The sequence below is a fragment of the Phyllopteryx taeniolatus genome, chromosome 14 (genome assembly GCF_024500385.1).
Source record: "Phyllopteryx taeniolatus isolate TA_2022b chromosome 14, UOR_Ptae_1.2, whole genome shotgun sequence".
NCBI classification, from domain to species: domain Eukaryota; kingdom Metazoa; phylum Chordata; class Actinopteri; order Syngnathiformes; family Syngnathidae; genus Phyllopteryx; species Phyllopteryx taeniolatus.
Window position 1 is genome coordinate 10,847,212 of NC_084515.1, and position 16,500 is coordinate 10,863,711.

The 16,500-nt window shown below is 43.4% G+C and overlaps 1 protein-coding gene across 3 annotated transcripts; it reads left to right on the plus strand.

Annotated features, from left to right (window-relative positions):
- Nucleotides 1-1,823: 1,823 nt before the first annotated feature.
- cc2d1b (coiled-coil and C2 domain containing 1B) lies at nt 1,824-16,221 on the plus strand. Of its 3 annotated transcripts, none has more exons than XM_061798709.1 (25): nt 1,824-1,977; nt 2,152-2,257; nt 2,347-2,497; nt 2,816-2,919; nt 3,002-3,094; nt 4,382-4,528; nt 4,624-4,912; nt 5,384-5,502; nt 7,720-7,792; nt 7,873-7,944; nt 8,020-8,147; nt 8,226-8,298; nt 8,381-8,532; nt 9,872-9,974; nt 12,342-12,514; nt 12,584-12,709; nt 12,787-12,845; nt 12,917-13,033; nt 13,367-13,440; nt 13,543-13,601; nt 13,676-13,727; nt 13,802-13,901; nt 14,708-14,798; nt 15,136-15,258; nt 15,330-16,221. In XM_061798709.1, the coding sequence occupies exons 2-25, from the start codon at nt 2,195-2,197 to the stop codon at nt 15,339-15,341; spliced, it is 2,553 nt and encodes an 850-aa protein (XP_061654693.1). In that variant the 5' UTR covers nt 1,824-1,977; nt 2,152-2,194; the 3' UTR covers nt 15,342-16,221. The 3 variants fall into 3 exon arrangements, with proteins under 3 accessions (XP_061654693.1, XP_061654694.1, XP_061654696.1); XM_061798710.1 differs by having other exon boundaries at nt 1,834-1,981; XM_061798712.1 differs by having other exon boundaries at nt 1,857-2,005.
- The last annotated feature ends 279 nt before the right edge of the window (nt 16,222-16,500 follow it).

Consider the following 16,500-nt stretch of genomic DNA (forward strand, 5'->3'; position numbering starts at 1 on the left):
GCGTTCTAAACCAAACCCAATACCACCATGTTGGTTGACAATTTCTAATGTATAAGATAAAATAAATTATGTAAAATATATGACACAAACAAAAGAATAAACTACATTTCTTCCACCCAACTGGAATAAACCATCACAAATACCTGTATAAAGACAGCTAAAGGTGCAATAAGAGTAACAAACTGATGAGGGCAGCAGTGGGCCATAATTTCGCCTAGCCTGTCAAAATCGAGACGAACAAGAACAAGTTCACTGAACAAATTACAGTAACTGATAAAATAGTGGGCGAGCAGGTAAAGCACTCAACATCAGTGTAATTCTTATAATGATTTAAAGGATGGAGATGGCTGGGCACAGTGTGGGGTTAGATGATCTTGCTGAAACCAGTCTGAGAAAAACAGGAAATACACCTAAAAGTGTCGCATCCATCCATCCATTTTCTACCGCTTATCCTGGAGTGTCGCAGTAAAATTAAATACATTATATTTCAGCAATTGTAATAGTCCTGGGATACTGGAGGCAAAGGAAGGAAATTTTATAACACCGTACCCAAGTTATCCTGTTGAAAGGACAAATCTGTTCAGGGTACTTATTGATCTAGGATGTAGTGAGTTTTCATTAAAAACAATAGCAGTGTCAAGCTTTTTTTTTTTTTTTTTTGGATACAGCATATCTCTATAATTTTCAACAAACAAGCCTAAGGGGGATAGAAAAATATAAAATTTATAATAGTTTTTTTTTTTTAATATAGTGATGCACAGTGAGATGCTGTAGCGTAGATACAAATCAGTGGTGCTCGCTGCCTATGCATACTTAAATTTGCATATATAGATAGATGGCTTGTTGGTTTTATAGCTTACATAATGTATACTGCAAAAACACCTCATTGATGTTGTGACAATTGCGTGACACACGACATCCAACGACCATTTGATAAAAATAAAACAGTTATTCATCAATGCCTCAGATAAAGTTGCCAGCGACTAACAGTCAATATCCCTGTTTCACAAGCATTTTACGTCCATTTTCCCTTTCAAAAGGCTATGAGGTTAGCCAACTCAAAAAGTGTGAGGTAACGCCATGAATGAATGTACAAAAAGTGCTAAATGAATAAATTTGGTTTTGATATAACAGGGGTGTCAAATTCATTTTTAGTGCGGGCTCCGTTGTAGTTACAGTTTCTCTCAGAAGGCCATTAAACCATATCAATGTTTCATAGCCTCCTCATTTTATTACATAGACACAACAAATTGATGAATAACTAGTTTTTAAATCAGAATTCAAGGATAATAGTTTGTTCAGCTGTTTTTCAAGTTAGTGTAAAGACGGGTTTGGTAAGCAAAAAGTGCTTGAAATTTTGGTGAAGATTTTAGCAAGAATATGGAAGTTGCGCCTGATTTGCTTTCGCGGGCCACATGAAATGATGAGGCGGGCTGGATTTGGCCTGCAGGCCTGGAGTTGACACACTTTGATATAACTTATACAAATAAGAATTATTATTTTTTTAAATGCAAATTGACCTCCCAATCTGTAGGCATACATGTAACGGTGAGACATGAAAGCCTTGAAAGAAGCTTTGTCAATGCTTCCTTTGAACAGCAATATGCAGACTTAGCCAACAGATAAAGCTCTTTTTAAGTGTGTCCAATGCTTCAAAGTAGTGAATCGTTTTAGGCAAAATGTCTCAAAATGATTTATTGCTTTAGAAAGCCTCTCTTTCTTATTCCCTACAATGGGTTGTATACAAAACTATAAGCTTTTAGCACTACATTAAAGTGAACGCTGGTATAGTTGTACATCACTTGATCAGTAGGGAGCAGCAGTGCACTAAACGTGCCCAGTCTGCCGGAAATCAAGAAGAAGAAGAAGAAGTCAAACACTCAACTTCGACAGTTATCAAAGAGTGCTGGTTATTCTCGCTAAACCGCCGCTCTCTTTTTAGTCTGTTCACGAATACACCGATACTGGCGGAAGCTCGTAAGTAAGCGGACGACCAGCCGCTGGGGTAACAATGTCACCACTCAAGTGTGTGTGTTTGTGTTTGGGGGGTGAGGCACCTGACAGCCGCTCACATGATTTGAATTGTCAAACAGCGAGGCCGGCCTGAAGGAAGACTAGTTTACTCACACTTGCCCTCGTCGTGTCTTGTAGTTTGTTTCAGCGGGATATCGTTGACGAGCAACTTTCAACTAACATGTTCGGCAGGAAGAGGAGAGAGCCGCTCCCCAAAGGCAGGGGCGCCGCCGCAGCCAAGCAGGTAAGAAGAACAACAACAACAACAACAAGAGTGACGCAGAGCCCCTGTTACAAAAGCCTGTGAAGCCCAGCTCTTTCCCTGCTGCCTAGATGGGCCTGTTTGTTGGCATGGACCCCGAAGACATGATGACGATGGGGGCCGAAGAGGGTTTGGACGACCCGGACTTGGAAGCCGAACTGGCTGCCATCACTGGAGGCAAAGCCCCTGTTGCAAGTGGAAGAAACAAACAGAAGGGAAGAAGTGAGTTAAAACAACATAATACCACCACTTAACCTGCATTGCGTTATATAGTGCAGTTGAGTTGTTAGGTGTGCACTACAAGAGGGATTTCTAATAATGCATCGGTATCGATGCAGGAACATCTGAAACCGCTATTGTCCATTATCTAATAATGTCAGTTTTGGCTCTTCGCGTTTATCCTTATTTCTTTAGATCGACACCATGATACATGAATTTTTTTCCAACATATGAAGTATGGCAGTATCGTGGTGTTGTCGTCAATGTTGTGCGATTTGCACTCCGAATATTACTTTTAATTTTACACTGTTTGTTCAACAGGTCCACTGCCCATGGAGGACATCGCCAAAATGGCTGACTTGTGCATGCGGGACGTGGACGAAGATGAAGACGACGACAATGTGGAGGACGACGAAGACCTTCTGGTTGGCCTTTTTGCCTTGACTATTGCTTAAGTTGTGCTTCACGTGGCCTTCTCATTGGCTGCTTTCTGTTTTCTCCCGCCAGGCTGAGCTACAGGAAGTTGTAGGGGAGGGCGGCGTGGCGGACGAGGCTGTTTCTTCTTCGTCTGCGGAAGCTGCCGTCGAACCTTCGCCGCAGGTACACTAAACACTGTTTGATTTAACATGGAATCACTTTAGTTGAACCTTTCAGTCGTTTTAGGTACAGTAATACATCGACTTACAAGTGTATTTCGAGAAGCGAAAGTCTTCAAAAATGGCTATTTATTGCCACTCCCAGTTAATGTTTAAACATGAAACAGAATTAGTTGTTGTGTATTTAACCAAACCACATCATTTACCAAATTCAGCTATTCAGGAACGAGGAACTCTATTCAGCTACAAACTGCAAAAGGCCGTAGGGCTAATTATATTGGCATCTACGTTGCGGTAGTTATGACCTCTTAAGTAATGAATATTTCAACACAAATAGTGCAGCAACACTTGTAGACACACAGTGTCATAATACTCAGGCATATATTCTTTGTCCTCTGTGATAATTGACAAATATTACTACAGCTTTCTGAGTCACTTAGTTGTGCAAACTTTTTTTGTTTTGTTTTGTTTTGGTATTATGTATGTCAAAATTCTACTGACCCCATGTGGCCAAGGTGCACCCACCAGAAGGAGCACAATGTCAATGGGCATTGAATCATGAAATCAAGATCCACAAATTCTTTGTATTCTTTGTAATTATTTTATTACTGTATGTTTTTATAAAGTGGAATGCTGTTAAGGGCTATTGTTTTATATTAAAAATCACGTAACAAAAAAGTTTGGTGTTTTTTGGGGCGATGGAACAGAACATGCTTTTCTGTTCATGTCAATGAGGAAAGATGATTTGCGATAAGAGTGTTTTGACTTATGAGCGTGGTGATGGAGCAAATTAAAATTGGAAGTCAAGCACCACTATACCTTCATTCAAGTTTAATAAATAAAGCACTCTTTAATTCAACTAAAATGATTTCAGAATTTAATTCACAATTCAATATTTTGATCAAAGCACCATTTGGTGGCACCCTGCCCCATCCATCCATTTTCAAACAGGGTTGTCCTCATTTGAGTCACGGGTGAGCTGGAGACTATCCCAGCTGACTTCCGGGCGAGAGGCGTGGTATATCCTGGACTGGTTGCCAACTAATTGCAGGGCACATGTAGACAAACAACCATTCATATTCACACCTATGGACAATTTTGAGTCTTTAATAAACCTAACATGCATTTTTCTGATTGTGTGAGGAAACGGGCGGACAGTGAGAACATGCAAACTCCAGGAGATATGAACTCGGACTGTGATGCAGATGCGCTATGCCCCTCTTCCTCCAAATGCAAAAATCATCAGCTTTTTTTTTTGTCAGAATTCACTTTCCACTACCCATGTTGACAGGAAATAAGCGTCCCTGAGGTGGTGGCTGCGCCTGGCAGCATAGAGCACACGTTGGAGGAGAGACTCACTATGTACAAGATGGCGCTACACAACGCCAAGACGGCGGGCGAGGGCGCCAAAGCCCGGCGGCTTGAGCGCGGGCTGAAGGTGACTGAATCTAACAGTCTAACCAGTCTAATCTTCTGATATATTCCCGCTGGTAGGTTGTGGCGGTAATGGCTCACATTTTCCTGCCATTATAGACACTAGAGACAATGCTGGCCACAGTGAAGAAAGGGCGCCAAGTGAGCGAGGAGGAGATTCCTCCGCCGGTCGCCACCGGAGCCCCGATTGCCGACCTGAGTGCCGCACCAACCATCCCGTCGCCTGCTGAGACCATCACGCCCAACGGCGAGGAGAAAGAACAGCACTCGCCCGTCTCCACACCAACACTCGCTGTTGAACCGTCACAGGAACGAACGGATCCTTCACCAGAGCAGGCCCACCCTTCAAAGGAGCAGGCGGACCCCTCACCAACCACAAATTCAGATGGTCAGTATTATGTGGATTCAAATAAACAAAGCAACAAACCTGTGAGCAAGAGCATCATTTCCACACAAAGTACTAGGAACTATAAGTTCTCTGTACTTCTCAGAACTAATTAGGTGTCCAGTAAGATGTGTTCAGAGCTGCAACCCAAACCCAAAGGCTAGCGGACTTCTCGAAAGTAAAGTTAGTAAGAAAGGTTCAAACCGGGCTTTGGGGAAACCATGAGATGCTTCAAAAATCAAACCTATCACATGAGACATCGGCCAATCACAAGACTTCAACTCCGTGTGCATGTAACTCCACCATCAAGTAAATCTTTTGGGTGTCACCACCACAGAAGGATACCAATGATGGCAAAAGGGAAAATTGTGAGGTGTAACCTTAGAATGGGAAACTTAACTAACTTAAATCTAGTCACGACTAGCATCAAAATGACCTCACCAAAGTGACACCTGCTTTTCATTACCGTTACAGCGAACGAGCGCGTGGCTGCGTTGTTGCTGCAAAGGCAAAGAGAATACAAAATGGCTGCCCTTACAGCCAAGAAAGCGGGAGAGGCGGAGCAAGCCATGGTCTACTTCAGGACCAGCAAGGTGAGTGCAAACAAGTTGCATGTGCAGTTGAATGAAGCCAATGAGCTTGTTGCACTGTTGTTGTCGTCTTCGTCGTTACCTCCACCAAGACGAAGTTTGGATCATCGTGAAAAATGCTAATGGGGAAAACATATTTGTGACAAACCAAATCGAGTCACGCCTCAAATGTCTTGGATTGGGTTTGCCACATCTGTTGTTTTGTCCATTTTACTGCATATGATGACACAAATACGCCAAAATATGCTTTTCACCACTTATTAAACTCCCAAGTTAGCCTGAAATTACTTATTTACTAGACTTTACACCGATTTTATCTGGCTGATCGGTATCGGCCGATATTTAGCATTTTATGCGGCTCGCCTGATCGGCTTTAATGTCATAATTCGCCGATCCGAGCAATGACGTCATTGATCGGCTCCGCAAAAGATATTTACTCTGCGTTGCCGCGTGCACAGTATATTTGAATCCAAAAGCTAGTTTATTTTTAGCCTTGTCGTGTGTCTTTTGACGTAGTACTGTAAATAGCTGACGGCCAATGAAGTTATTTAAAAAAAAAAATATTTAAAAAAACAGGCGGCACGGTGCACGACTGGTTAGAGCGTCAGCCTCACAGTTCTGAGGACCCGGGTTCAATCCCCGGCCCCGCCTGTGTGGAGTTTGTATGTTCTCCCCGTGCCTGCGTGGATTTTCTCCGGGCACTCCGGTTTCCTCCCACATCCCAAAAACATGCATTAATTGGAGACTCTAAATTGCCCGTAGGTGTGAATGTGGGTGCGGATGGTTGTTTGTTTGTATGTGCCCTGCGACCCTAGTGAGGAGAAGCGGCTCAGAAAATGGATGGATGGATTGATTTTAAAAAAACATGTCGGCGGTCTGGAAGAGACAACACATCTGAGACAGACAACACGTAATGCCCGGATCAGACTACAAGACAAATTTGCTCTTTCACAATTGCACTGTCAGACTACTGCAATAAAATCTTGTATTCCGATACCAGCGCATCCCGTTTTTGACGATCATTGGGTTTTATCTTGTCAACTCAAATGCGACCGGATACACTCGTTACCATGGCGACGACAACAAGAGTGCAGCGTGCCGACGGTATTATAAGGACAAAATGGGGAACTACGTGTGCTGGTGGTCACCGGTGTTCAGGACAGGAGAGGACGTTCGTTTAAGGCTTGTTTGAGGCATGATCGCATACTTTTAATACGATACAGCTCGCAAGAAGGCAACAAAATGTTATGTAGCCTAGCAAGCGAGTGGTAGCATGAACGGTTGTACGTAAACATGCTGCCGTTAGGTCAAATCATCGTTATCGTTTTTTTTAAACTCGGTGATCGTCCCCAAAAATCCTTATCGTGTAAAGCCTATTATTTACCAATGAAATGGATGAATGAAAAGAGGAAGTAGGAGTAGGATGTGTAAAGTTTAGTGCACATCTTAACCCAATGCGAAAGTAAATGTGTATTTGTGTGTTTGTTAATGGTGATTGCCCTTGAGCAAATGAGTAAAAAAAATTATTTGCGAGTCAAGTCATACCTCAAATGAAGCGTCTTGGGGGAGGGCTTTTTAACGTCTGTCATTATTTTGTCCATATCACCTAATATGATGACGCAATTGCCAATGTGCTTTTCAATTAAAATTAAGATGAAATCACTTCTAATGCTTTTTTTTTTTTTTTTTGGTGGCACCACTTCTCAATAATTTCTCAGCAGTTTAACACTTCCAAGATCCATCCATCCATCCATTTTCTGAGCCGCTTCTCCTCACTAGGGTTGCGGGCGTGCTGGAGGCTATCCCAGCTATCATCGGGCAGGAGACGGGGTACACCCTGAACTGGTTGCCAGCCAATCGCGGGGCACATACAAACAAACAACATTCCCACTCACATTCACACCTACGGGCAATTTAGAGTCCCCAATTAATGCATGTTTTTGGGATGTGGGAGGAAACCAGAGTGCCTGGAGAAAACCCACGCAGGCACGGGGAGAACATGCAAACTCCACACAGGCGGGACCGGGGATTGAACCCCCCCGCTCCTCAGAACTGTGAGGCTGACGCTCTAACCAGTCGGCCACCGTGCCGCCCACTTCCAAGATAACCAACAAATATCAAAATAAAATTCTTGACAAGGGCTTTCCACATCTGTCCTTATTTTGTTGATATTATCACTTGTGGCTTAAAGACATCCTTTTTATACCCGTTTTGATGCAGAAGTTCGATTCCGTCATCGAGGCCTTGAAACAAGGACAAGCTGTCGACCTGAGCGGCCTTCCTCCATCACCAGGTTGGTTAAATCAGCGTTAATATATTTAATACCAATCATATTTTAAAAACTTCTATTTTTTTCCTTCCTTCTTGTGTCAGAATGTGCAGGTGGAAGCGCAACATCGGTCAAGCAAAATGCCCATGTTTCCCAACCGGCCGCAGAATCTCCAGGTACTGTAATAACACAATAGTAATACAATGTGAATCCCAAATGTTCCAACTGACTGTTGTCGTCCCGCCCGTTAGCCCCGCCGGCTCCTAGGGACGCGCTGGAGGCCCTGGAGCAGAGGCGTACCAAGTATGCCGAGGCATCAGCTCAGGCCAAAGCCGGCGGAGACGAGCGCAAGGCCCGCATGCACGACCGCATCGCCAAGGTGCAAATTACAAACGCACTTCTTATGCGTCTCAACATCTGTTTACACACTCTAACCGAAACCTTTCTCTTCCACCAGCAATACCAGAGCGCCATCCGATCTCACAAAGCGGGAAAAACAGTCAACTTTGACGAGCTCCCCGTTCCGCCAGGTGCCATTCTCGAGTGGTGCCTCGGGAATGTCGTCCCGCAACATTTAAGAACTACAAGGGATTTTTTTAAATTTTTGAACAGGCTTTCCTCCCATCCCGGGCCAGAAGGTGACGACGGTCGAGCAAGGATTGGTTGCTGCGCTGGAGGCCGCCTCAAAGCTCTCCGCCACTGATGATGATGCTGCGAGTGCAGATGAAGAAGAAGAAGAAGAAGAAGAGGAGAAGGAAGTGGAGGTGGGCTGTTTTATTCAAGTCTTTTTCACTCAGAGGTCCTAACAAAAAAAAAATTCTAGTCCACTTGTGAATTTTAAGAACTCAGCAAAGTGGGATCTTAATGTACGATTATTCATTGATTTCAAAACTTTGTGTTAATTCAACTACCGAAACTGAACTTTAAATATTAACTTAAAAGAACAACCAGAAAATAAATGAGTAACAAGTCAAATCATAATATATTAAAATAAGTGCAATAAAAAACAATAAATCAAAATAAAATACCTGCTGTGTGTGCCTCTTAGGGGCAGTGTGTTGAGTTGCATGCATGGACACACTTATAGTAAGATAAAAAGAGTAGAAGAAGAACATTGTACTAGAGCTTTATTAATTTATCTAGTTTTTCACAGATTAGGAAGAACATATGCCTGTGAGTATTGTTATATTGCCTGTGTGTACGTGTTACGACAGCATTTGTATGTGCATATTTATTATTTAAAGGTAAATCCCTCCCGTGATATAACGCCAAATTTAGCTCGCCAGTTGGTACGTTTTTTCATTGAGTGCTAGCATTAAAATGTCGTTTTTTTAAAGTATACTGTCCTCTATTTAAATATACAATGTGTGTAATTATTTTTGTTGTGTGTAGTTATACCGTAAACTCCAACTGGGGTCTCAATAAATAGCTTAAAGCACACTTTGGGAGGGCAGAATAACACTGATACGTTCAGGTGCTTTTACGAAGCAGGAACTTGGAGACATGCACCACACCAATTGGCACATTAATCGTACATCTTCGATTATGTTTTTATGATCATGAGAAGCCAAAATCAAAATCACGATTACATTTGAATTAATCTCTCAGCCCTTTGACATGGGATCGCTGACGTGTAAAATAGTTGTCGGACAGTGACAATGGCTTTCAACACAGCAGGGTGGGATAAGTGAGTGTCAGGTTTTAAATGTCACACCTCTTTCCCAGCATTACGGAATACCGTTAATAAAGGCGACGTCCTGTCTCTGATACTATATCTGAAAGCAGAATATTGCCGACTTTGTACCATGTGGATGCCATTTTTACAGAACAACATGAAAGAAAAAATGCAAGGAAATGTCAGGACCTGGGTGGCAAATGTGCAAGGGTATTATTCACTGTCAACTATTTCATTCGTCACACCGCCCGCTGGTGTCAACTATCTGATTGTGGGATGCTGTGTCACTGTGTGAAAGGGCACACAGTTGTGGAAATTCACTGGGTTCTGTATAAAAGGCAAAGACGGAAAATGCATTCCCTTCGATGGTGGCTCTGACGCCGCAATTTTGCAGTGAAAGGGGCAAACGCCTGCCGTATGTTTTCTAGACAAAGAAGAGTACACTGAGTGTCCCGTCTCCGTCTCGAGGTCGGAGAAGATCTCCATCTGCTTCACCGGAGAGAACATCTCCCCAAGATCTCTCACCTGCAGGTCAGTCGCACCAAGTGCAGTCACAGCGTCCTTTCTGCTGGTTAAACTTCTACAACTACTACTATTACTTCTTCTTGAAATCTTTGTCCTTTTCGTCTATTTACTTCTGGTTCTACTTCTACTTGTACTTCTGCTACTTCTGATGCTTCTACTTCTTGTAATTCTACTCTTACTACGTCTACTTCTTCATCTACTTTTACTTCAACTTCTTCGTCGTCTTCTACTACGACTTCGTCTACCTCTCCTTCTTCAGAATCAGAATCATCTTTATTTGCCAAGTGTGTCCAAAGGACACAAGGAATTTGTCTCCGGTAGTTGGAGGCGCTCTAGTATGACAACAGACAGTCAATTGACAGAGAACAATGCCGGTGCAATTTATTTATTTATTTTTTTTACAATTGTGCAAAAAGCACTTAGAGAAGTTTGAATGAGTAATATAGCAAAAGTCCGGTGCAATGACCATTGTGCAAAGGTCATTACTTCAAGGAATGTATTCAGTTTAAAGTAACTATTAGTGCGATAATCTGGGACAATGTTGATTGTGCAAATGTTGCAGATACTCCTCAATTCGGTGTGCAAGTGGTGCAGATGCTACTCTGGCATGAGTGGCCAGCATTGGTCAACAACAGATATGCAAATAGTGCAGCGTGGCGAGACTACTACAGTGAGTGCACGAATAATGTATAATTGGCCCGACAGAAATGTGACAACAAACTCAAGACAAAAAATAAATAAATTGGCAGCATGTTGCAATGGAATTGTAGGAAGCTGTTGGAATGTCTGCTAGTTCTAGTTTGCATTGATCGGTAGCGCCTACCTGAGGGAAGGAGCTGGAAGAGGTGGTGACTGGGATGTGGAGGGTCCGAGAGGATTTTGCACGCTCTTAGTCCTGGCAGCGTGGAAGTCCTCAAGGGTGGGTAGGGGTGTACCGACAATCTGTTGCAGTCTGAGTTTGTCCTCTTTTGTAGCAGCACCAAACCAGACTGTGATGGAAGAACACAGGACTGATTCGATGACCGCTGTGTAGAACTGCCTCGGCAGCTCCGGTGGCAGGCCGTGCTTTCTCAGAAGCCGCAGGAAGTACATCCTCTGCTGCGCCTTTTTGAGGACGGAGTTGATGTTGATCGCCCACTTCAGGTCCTGAGAGACTGTAAGTCCCAGGAACTTGAAGGTCTCGACGGTTGACACAGGGCAGCTGGACAGCGTGAGGGGCAGCTGTGGCGAAGGATGCCTCCTGAAGTCCACGATCATCTCTACAGTATTGAGCGTGTTCAGCTCCAGGTTGTGTCGGCCGCACCACAGCTCCAGCCGCTCCGCTTCCTGTCGATATGCAGACTCGTCACCGTCCTTGATGAGGCCGATGACAGTGGTGGCATCTGCAAACTTCAGGAGTTTGACAGAGTTTGCGGTGAGGTGCAGTCGTTCGTGTAGAGAGAGAAGAGCAGGGGAGAGAGGACACAACCTTGGGGCGCCCCAGTGCTGATGCTGCGTGTGGATGAGGTGGTCTCTCCCAGCCTCACCTGCTGTATCCTGCCCGCCAGGAAGCTGTAAATTCACTGGCAGATGGCAGATGAGACGCTGAACTGGAGAAGCTTGGATGAAAGGAGTTCAGGGATGATGGTCTTGAACGCTGAGCTGAAGTCCACAAACAGGATCCTCGCGTAGGTCCCTGCACTGTCGAGATGTTCTCGGATGAAGTGCAGTCCCATGTTGACTGCATCATCCGCAGACCTGTTCGCTCGGTAGGCAAACTGCAGGGGGTCCAGCAACCACTACTACTACTTCTACTTGTAATCCCTCATCTTCTACTTCTACTTCTTTGACTACTTGTACTTCTTCAACTACTTCTTGTACTACTTCTACTTAAATTATTTTTACTTTTCTTCTACGACTACTTTTACTTCTCCAACTTCTTCGTCTAGTACTTCTGCTTGTACTTCTACTTTTTGTAATTCCACTTCTACGTCAAATTATGCATAACTTTTACACTACTACTGTAGGTCTACTTCTACTTTTATTTGTACATGTACTTTTACTTCTACTTTTTCGTGTACTTCTACTACATGTACTTCTATTTTTCAACCGCTACTTTCTTGACTAGTACTACTTCGTCTTCTTCTAGTACTTCTACTTCTTCATCTACTTCTAATTCTACTGATTCTTCTGTTTTTACCTACTTCATATTCTTCTACTGTACTGTTTATTCATGTAGGCTACTTCTACTTCGTGGTCTACTTCTACTGATTGTGTTTTTACTTCTGCTTCTTCTACTATTACTACTACTATTTATTCATATAGGCCACTTCAACTTTTTCGTCTGCTTCTACTTTTTCTTCTACTACTTTTTCATTCTTCTTGGTTCTCCAGCGGCGCAGCAGCTGGCGTTCCTGGAGGGTCGACGCAAGCAGTACATGAAGGCGGCGCTGCATGCCAAGCAGAAGAACGACATGGTCCAGGCCAAGAGCTTCCTTCGCACCGCCAAGGGTCTGGAAGCCATGACTGAGGCAGCGCGCAGTGGCAAAGCCGTGGACATCAGCACGGTGAGAAGCTACTAATAGCGCCTGTATCGACTTGAGTTAAAAATGTCTGAACAAGAATATGGCTGACAGGTGCCGTCGCCCCCCGGTGACGAGGACGACGATTTTGTCCTGGTACACCACAGCGACGTCGGACTCTCTGAAAAGGCTGAGCAACTCTACACGCAGCTGGCCAAGATCCTCAAAGAGCAGCGCGAGGTAGCGCTTGACTATGAACCGTCCCTTCACTTGCTCTGTTTGGCACCATTTTGTACCGCTTTTATGTCTCCTGTTAGAAATGTTTGACATACTCCAAGCAGTTCACCCATCTGGGGAACGTCACGGAGACCACCAAGTAAGGAGTAACAATTAGGACACTCTTCTCTACTGGATAAACATGTTTATTTATTTTTTTGTCTGCATCAGGTTCGAGAAGATGGCAGAGTCGTGTAAAAAGAGTATTGAGGTCCTAAAGGCATCTCAAGCCAAGGGGCTGGCTCCCCCCAAACATCACTTTGAGGACAGAACCTTCCACACGGTCAGGTGGGCAAACATTCAACTGATCCATATTGATAGCTGCTACCTCTTGAGGGCTGTTACATATCGTTAGCTTCCACATATCAGTGTCTTCTAAGTATTAAATGGTAACTGTCAGCTACATCTTAAAAACATCTTGATAGCAGCTCGCCATTTATAGCTGCTATGTGTCGTGAGCTGCTACATCCTGCATTATATCTGCTACATACCTGCTATCTTAAAAGCTCCTCCACCTTGATAGCCGCCAGAGCTTCATGCTGCTACGTTTCTGTAAATGCTATGTGTCGGTAGCTGCTACATATTGATAGGCAGACCTATGCCATGTTTCAATTCTCATAGGATGTTCCCAGATCTCAGCAGCACAGAGATGGTGGTGGTTATCGTGAAAGGGATGAATCTCCCTGCTCCCAGTGGTACACGTACACAATAAATAAATGAATAACTAAAATATATGTACACACACACACACACACAAATAGGTTGTTGAAGAAAGCGTGTGACACGTCTCTCTGCAGGCATCCAAACAAACGACCTTGACGCTTATGTAAAGTTTGACTTCCCCTACCCCAGCACGGTGAGCGAGCCAGCTCAGATATTCATCATTTCCTCCTTGGACTTTTCTCATCTGTTTGCCGTTTATGCTTCCAGGAGCAGCCGCAGAGACACAAAACAAACGTCATCAAGAACACAAACTGTCCAGGTGAGACTCTTCGTATGTGTTCACTCCCTAAAAACTAAATTACCCACACCTGCAACCTCTTTGTCTTGGACTAGAGTACAACCAGAGCTTCAGCCTGTCAATCAACCGCAGCCACCGCGGCTTCAGGAGAGTGGTGGCGTCCAAAGGGCTCAAGCTGGAGCTGTTGCACAAGGGGTGAGTCTTGTGCAGCAGCTAGAAAGTTAGCCAGAGATGTTAATGCAGCAGTCTGCATATTCACTCAAGGAGATGGACTGGAATGTGTGAAAACAAGTCGCTTTTTCACAGAAACTTGGTTAATACCAGCTCTGGATAGGATTCCTATTAAGGGAACAGACACAAAAACAGGTTGTAGAAACCTGCCAACATTAAAGCAGTAACGGCACAAACATATGAACAAAACGTTTGCCAGTAATGGCTTGGGATTCTATTTCTATCAAGGGAACAGGAACAAAACACTGGAAGTAGAAACCAACCAAAGTAAAAGCATAAATCATTGGAGCCAAATGTATGACACCAGTCACATAACATCCAAATCAAAGTCCTTTTGTTCCAAAAAAGCTAGTCACTACTGACTCTTCAAGGTAACAAGAACAAAAACAGAAAGAAGCCTAGAAGAGCACAAATCATTGGTGTCACAAACAATCCAAATCAAAGCCATTTGTTGAGAAAAGTAGGAGTCCTATCAAGAGAAGAGGAACAAAAACAGGAAGTAGAAGCCTATTAAAACAAAGGCTGTAACAATTGAAACTAATGGAGTCAAAATGCACACATTGATCACAGAAGATCAGAAACAAAGCCTTTTTTGTTCTCCAAAGTTTCTCAATACCATCTCCAGATGAGACCTATCAAAGGACTGGCACCCAAACACAAAATAAAATTCTACCAAAACAAAAGCACCACCAGCTGATGTAACAATGACCTTTGACGCTACGCTCGTTCCACTAACATTTCCTGTGCGTGTGTGTGTGTGTGATGCAAAGTGGCTTCCTGCGGAGCGACAAGCCTATCGGGATGGCGCACGTGAAGTTGGAGCAGCTGGAGTCCCACAGTGAAATCAGGGAGATCGTCGAGGTAAAGCCGTGACCTGTCATGACGACTTTGTGTTTAAAGGGACCTATTGTAGAAAAGTCACTTTTAATGGCTTGTAGCTTGTATACAAATAGTTGGGTCTCTGGATAGCCTGCCCATTCATCAAGTGTGAAATTGAACAACCAAGGAAATCTTGACAAGGGACAAATGTAATTCGGTGGCTTGGTGATGAAATGCTGCATCCACCAATGGATCCTTGGGGTATTTGACAAAAGCATGCCACAGACATGTTATTACGTTGCCTGGGAACTGTTGTAAATTGTGTGGAAAAAAATGTGTAATATTTATTTTTTAATTTAAATAGTCACTTCCCTATCAGGTGATGGATGGCCGCAAGCCCACCGGCGGTCGCGTGGAAGTCCGCGTCCGCCTCCGCGAGCCACTAGGCGGGCAGGACATGCAGGCGAGCACAGAGCGCTGGCTGGTGGTGGAGCGGTCGCAGGTACGTGCCCTCGACACTGCCACTTGTTTCCTTCAACACTGCTTCTCATCGTCTGATATTTTCTCCCCAAGCTTCTTATCTAGACATTCAAGACCTAAAGGACACCACCAAGTCTGCCATGATGCTACGCTACTTAGCTTCATCACGCTATGTGGATGTGCAGGTAGAAGGCGACCAAGCACACTCAGGAGGTGTCTTCCCCCCCTGTCCTCTCAGACCTCTTAAAAAAAAAAAAAAAAAAAAAAAAGTTTGGACATTGGCTACTACTAGCTAGCTACTAGCTACTTTGCCAGGTCAGTCATAAGGCGTTTGACAGCAACATCTGCTGGTCGAGCGTGTGACCTCATCTCACATTAAAGACTATAAGCTCAAGTGGCGTCTATGCAGTAATATACCAAAGTAATCCACGTTGCTGTAAAAAAATAAATACAAATAATTCCAAGCTATTTATAGACAAGTCTCAAAATAATATATTGGCACTCATCTTATTTTTCCGCATACAAACAATCATAGCGAAACTAAACCCTGCAGAAAGCTGACAGTGGAACCTCGTAAGTCTAAATGTTCAAATCGTCGTCATGCGTGAAGTCGGCAAATCTTGTGAGGTTTGAGTTCAGTGTGCATCAGTTTTGGTTTTTTGTTGTTGCTTTTGGTGATGTCACCACAGAAGGGAATCAGTGGAAAAAGAAAAAGTGCGGAAATAACCATCCAACAGGAAACATTTTCACTTTTCAGATTAAAAGAAATGTAAACCCTTCAAATAAACTGATTTTATTACAGTGGAACTTTCCTAAAGTGGTACAATTTCAAATGATTAAATTTAACATAATTTGCATATAGCTGAGATTGTAGTGGCAGGGAACCTGGTGAGCCCACACAGGATGCACTTGTTGTAAGCTTTATTTAAAATATTATATTTTGACTAAATTAGTTAAAAAAATAAATAAATAATGTGAAGATGTGCATTGTCTCTTTGATTTGATGCTGTTTTTTGTGTAGAATTCTTTTCGGGGGGGGGGGGGGGGGGGGGGGGGGTGAATTTAATCCATTTTGGAATGTTGTTAGCCATTTACATAGCATAGTTGCCCAAGTCATTTTGAATGTTTTTTGGAAACAAGAGAAAAACCCAACAAATTATCCAAACAAGTCCAATTATGGAGTACCGTGACTGGGAGTCTACGCAGACAAGAAAAAACACAATTTTAGCAAAGCACGTTGGCATTTTTTTTAATTGCTATTGTG

Coding starts and splice junctions, on each gene's coding strand:
- cc2d1b (XM_061798709.1), top strand. CDS start 2,195: ATGTTCGGCAGGAAGAGGAGAGAGCCGCTCCCCAAAGGCAGGGGCGCC. Junction 3,095..4,381: donor CCGTCGAACCTTCGCCGCAG/GTACACTAAACA, acceptor CCATGTTGACAG/GAAATAAGCGTCCCTGAGGT. Junction 14,799..15,135: donor AAATCAGGGAGATCGTCGAG/GTAAAGCCGTGA, acceptor CTTCCCTATCAG/GTGATGGATGGCCGCAAGCC.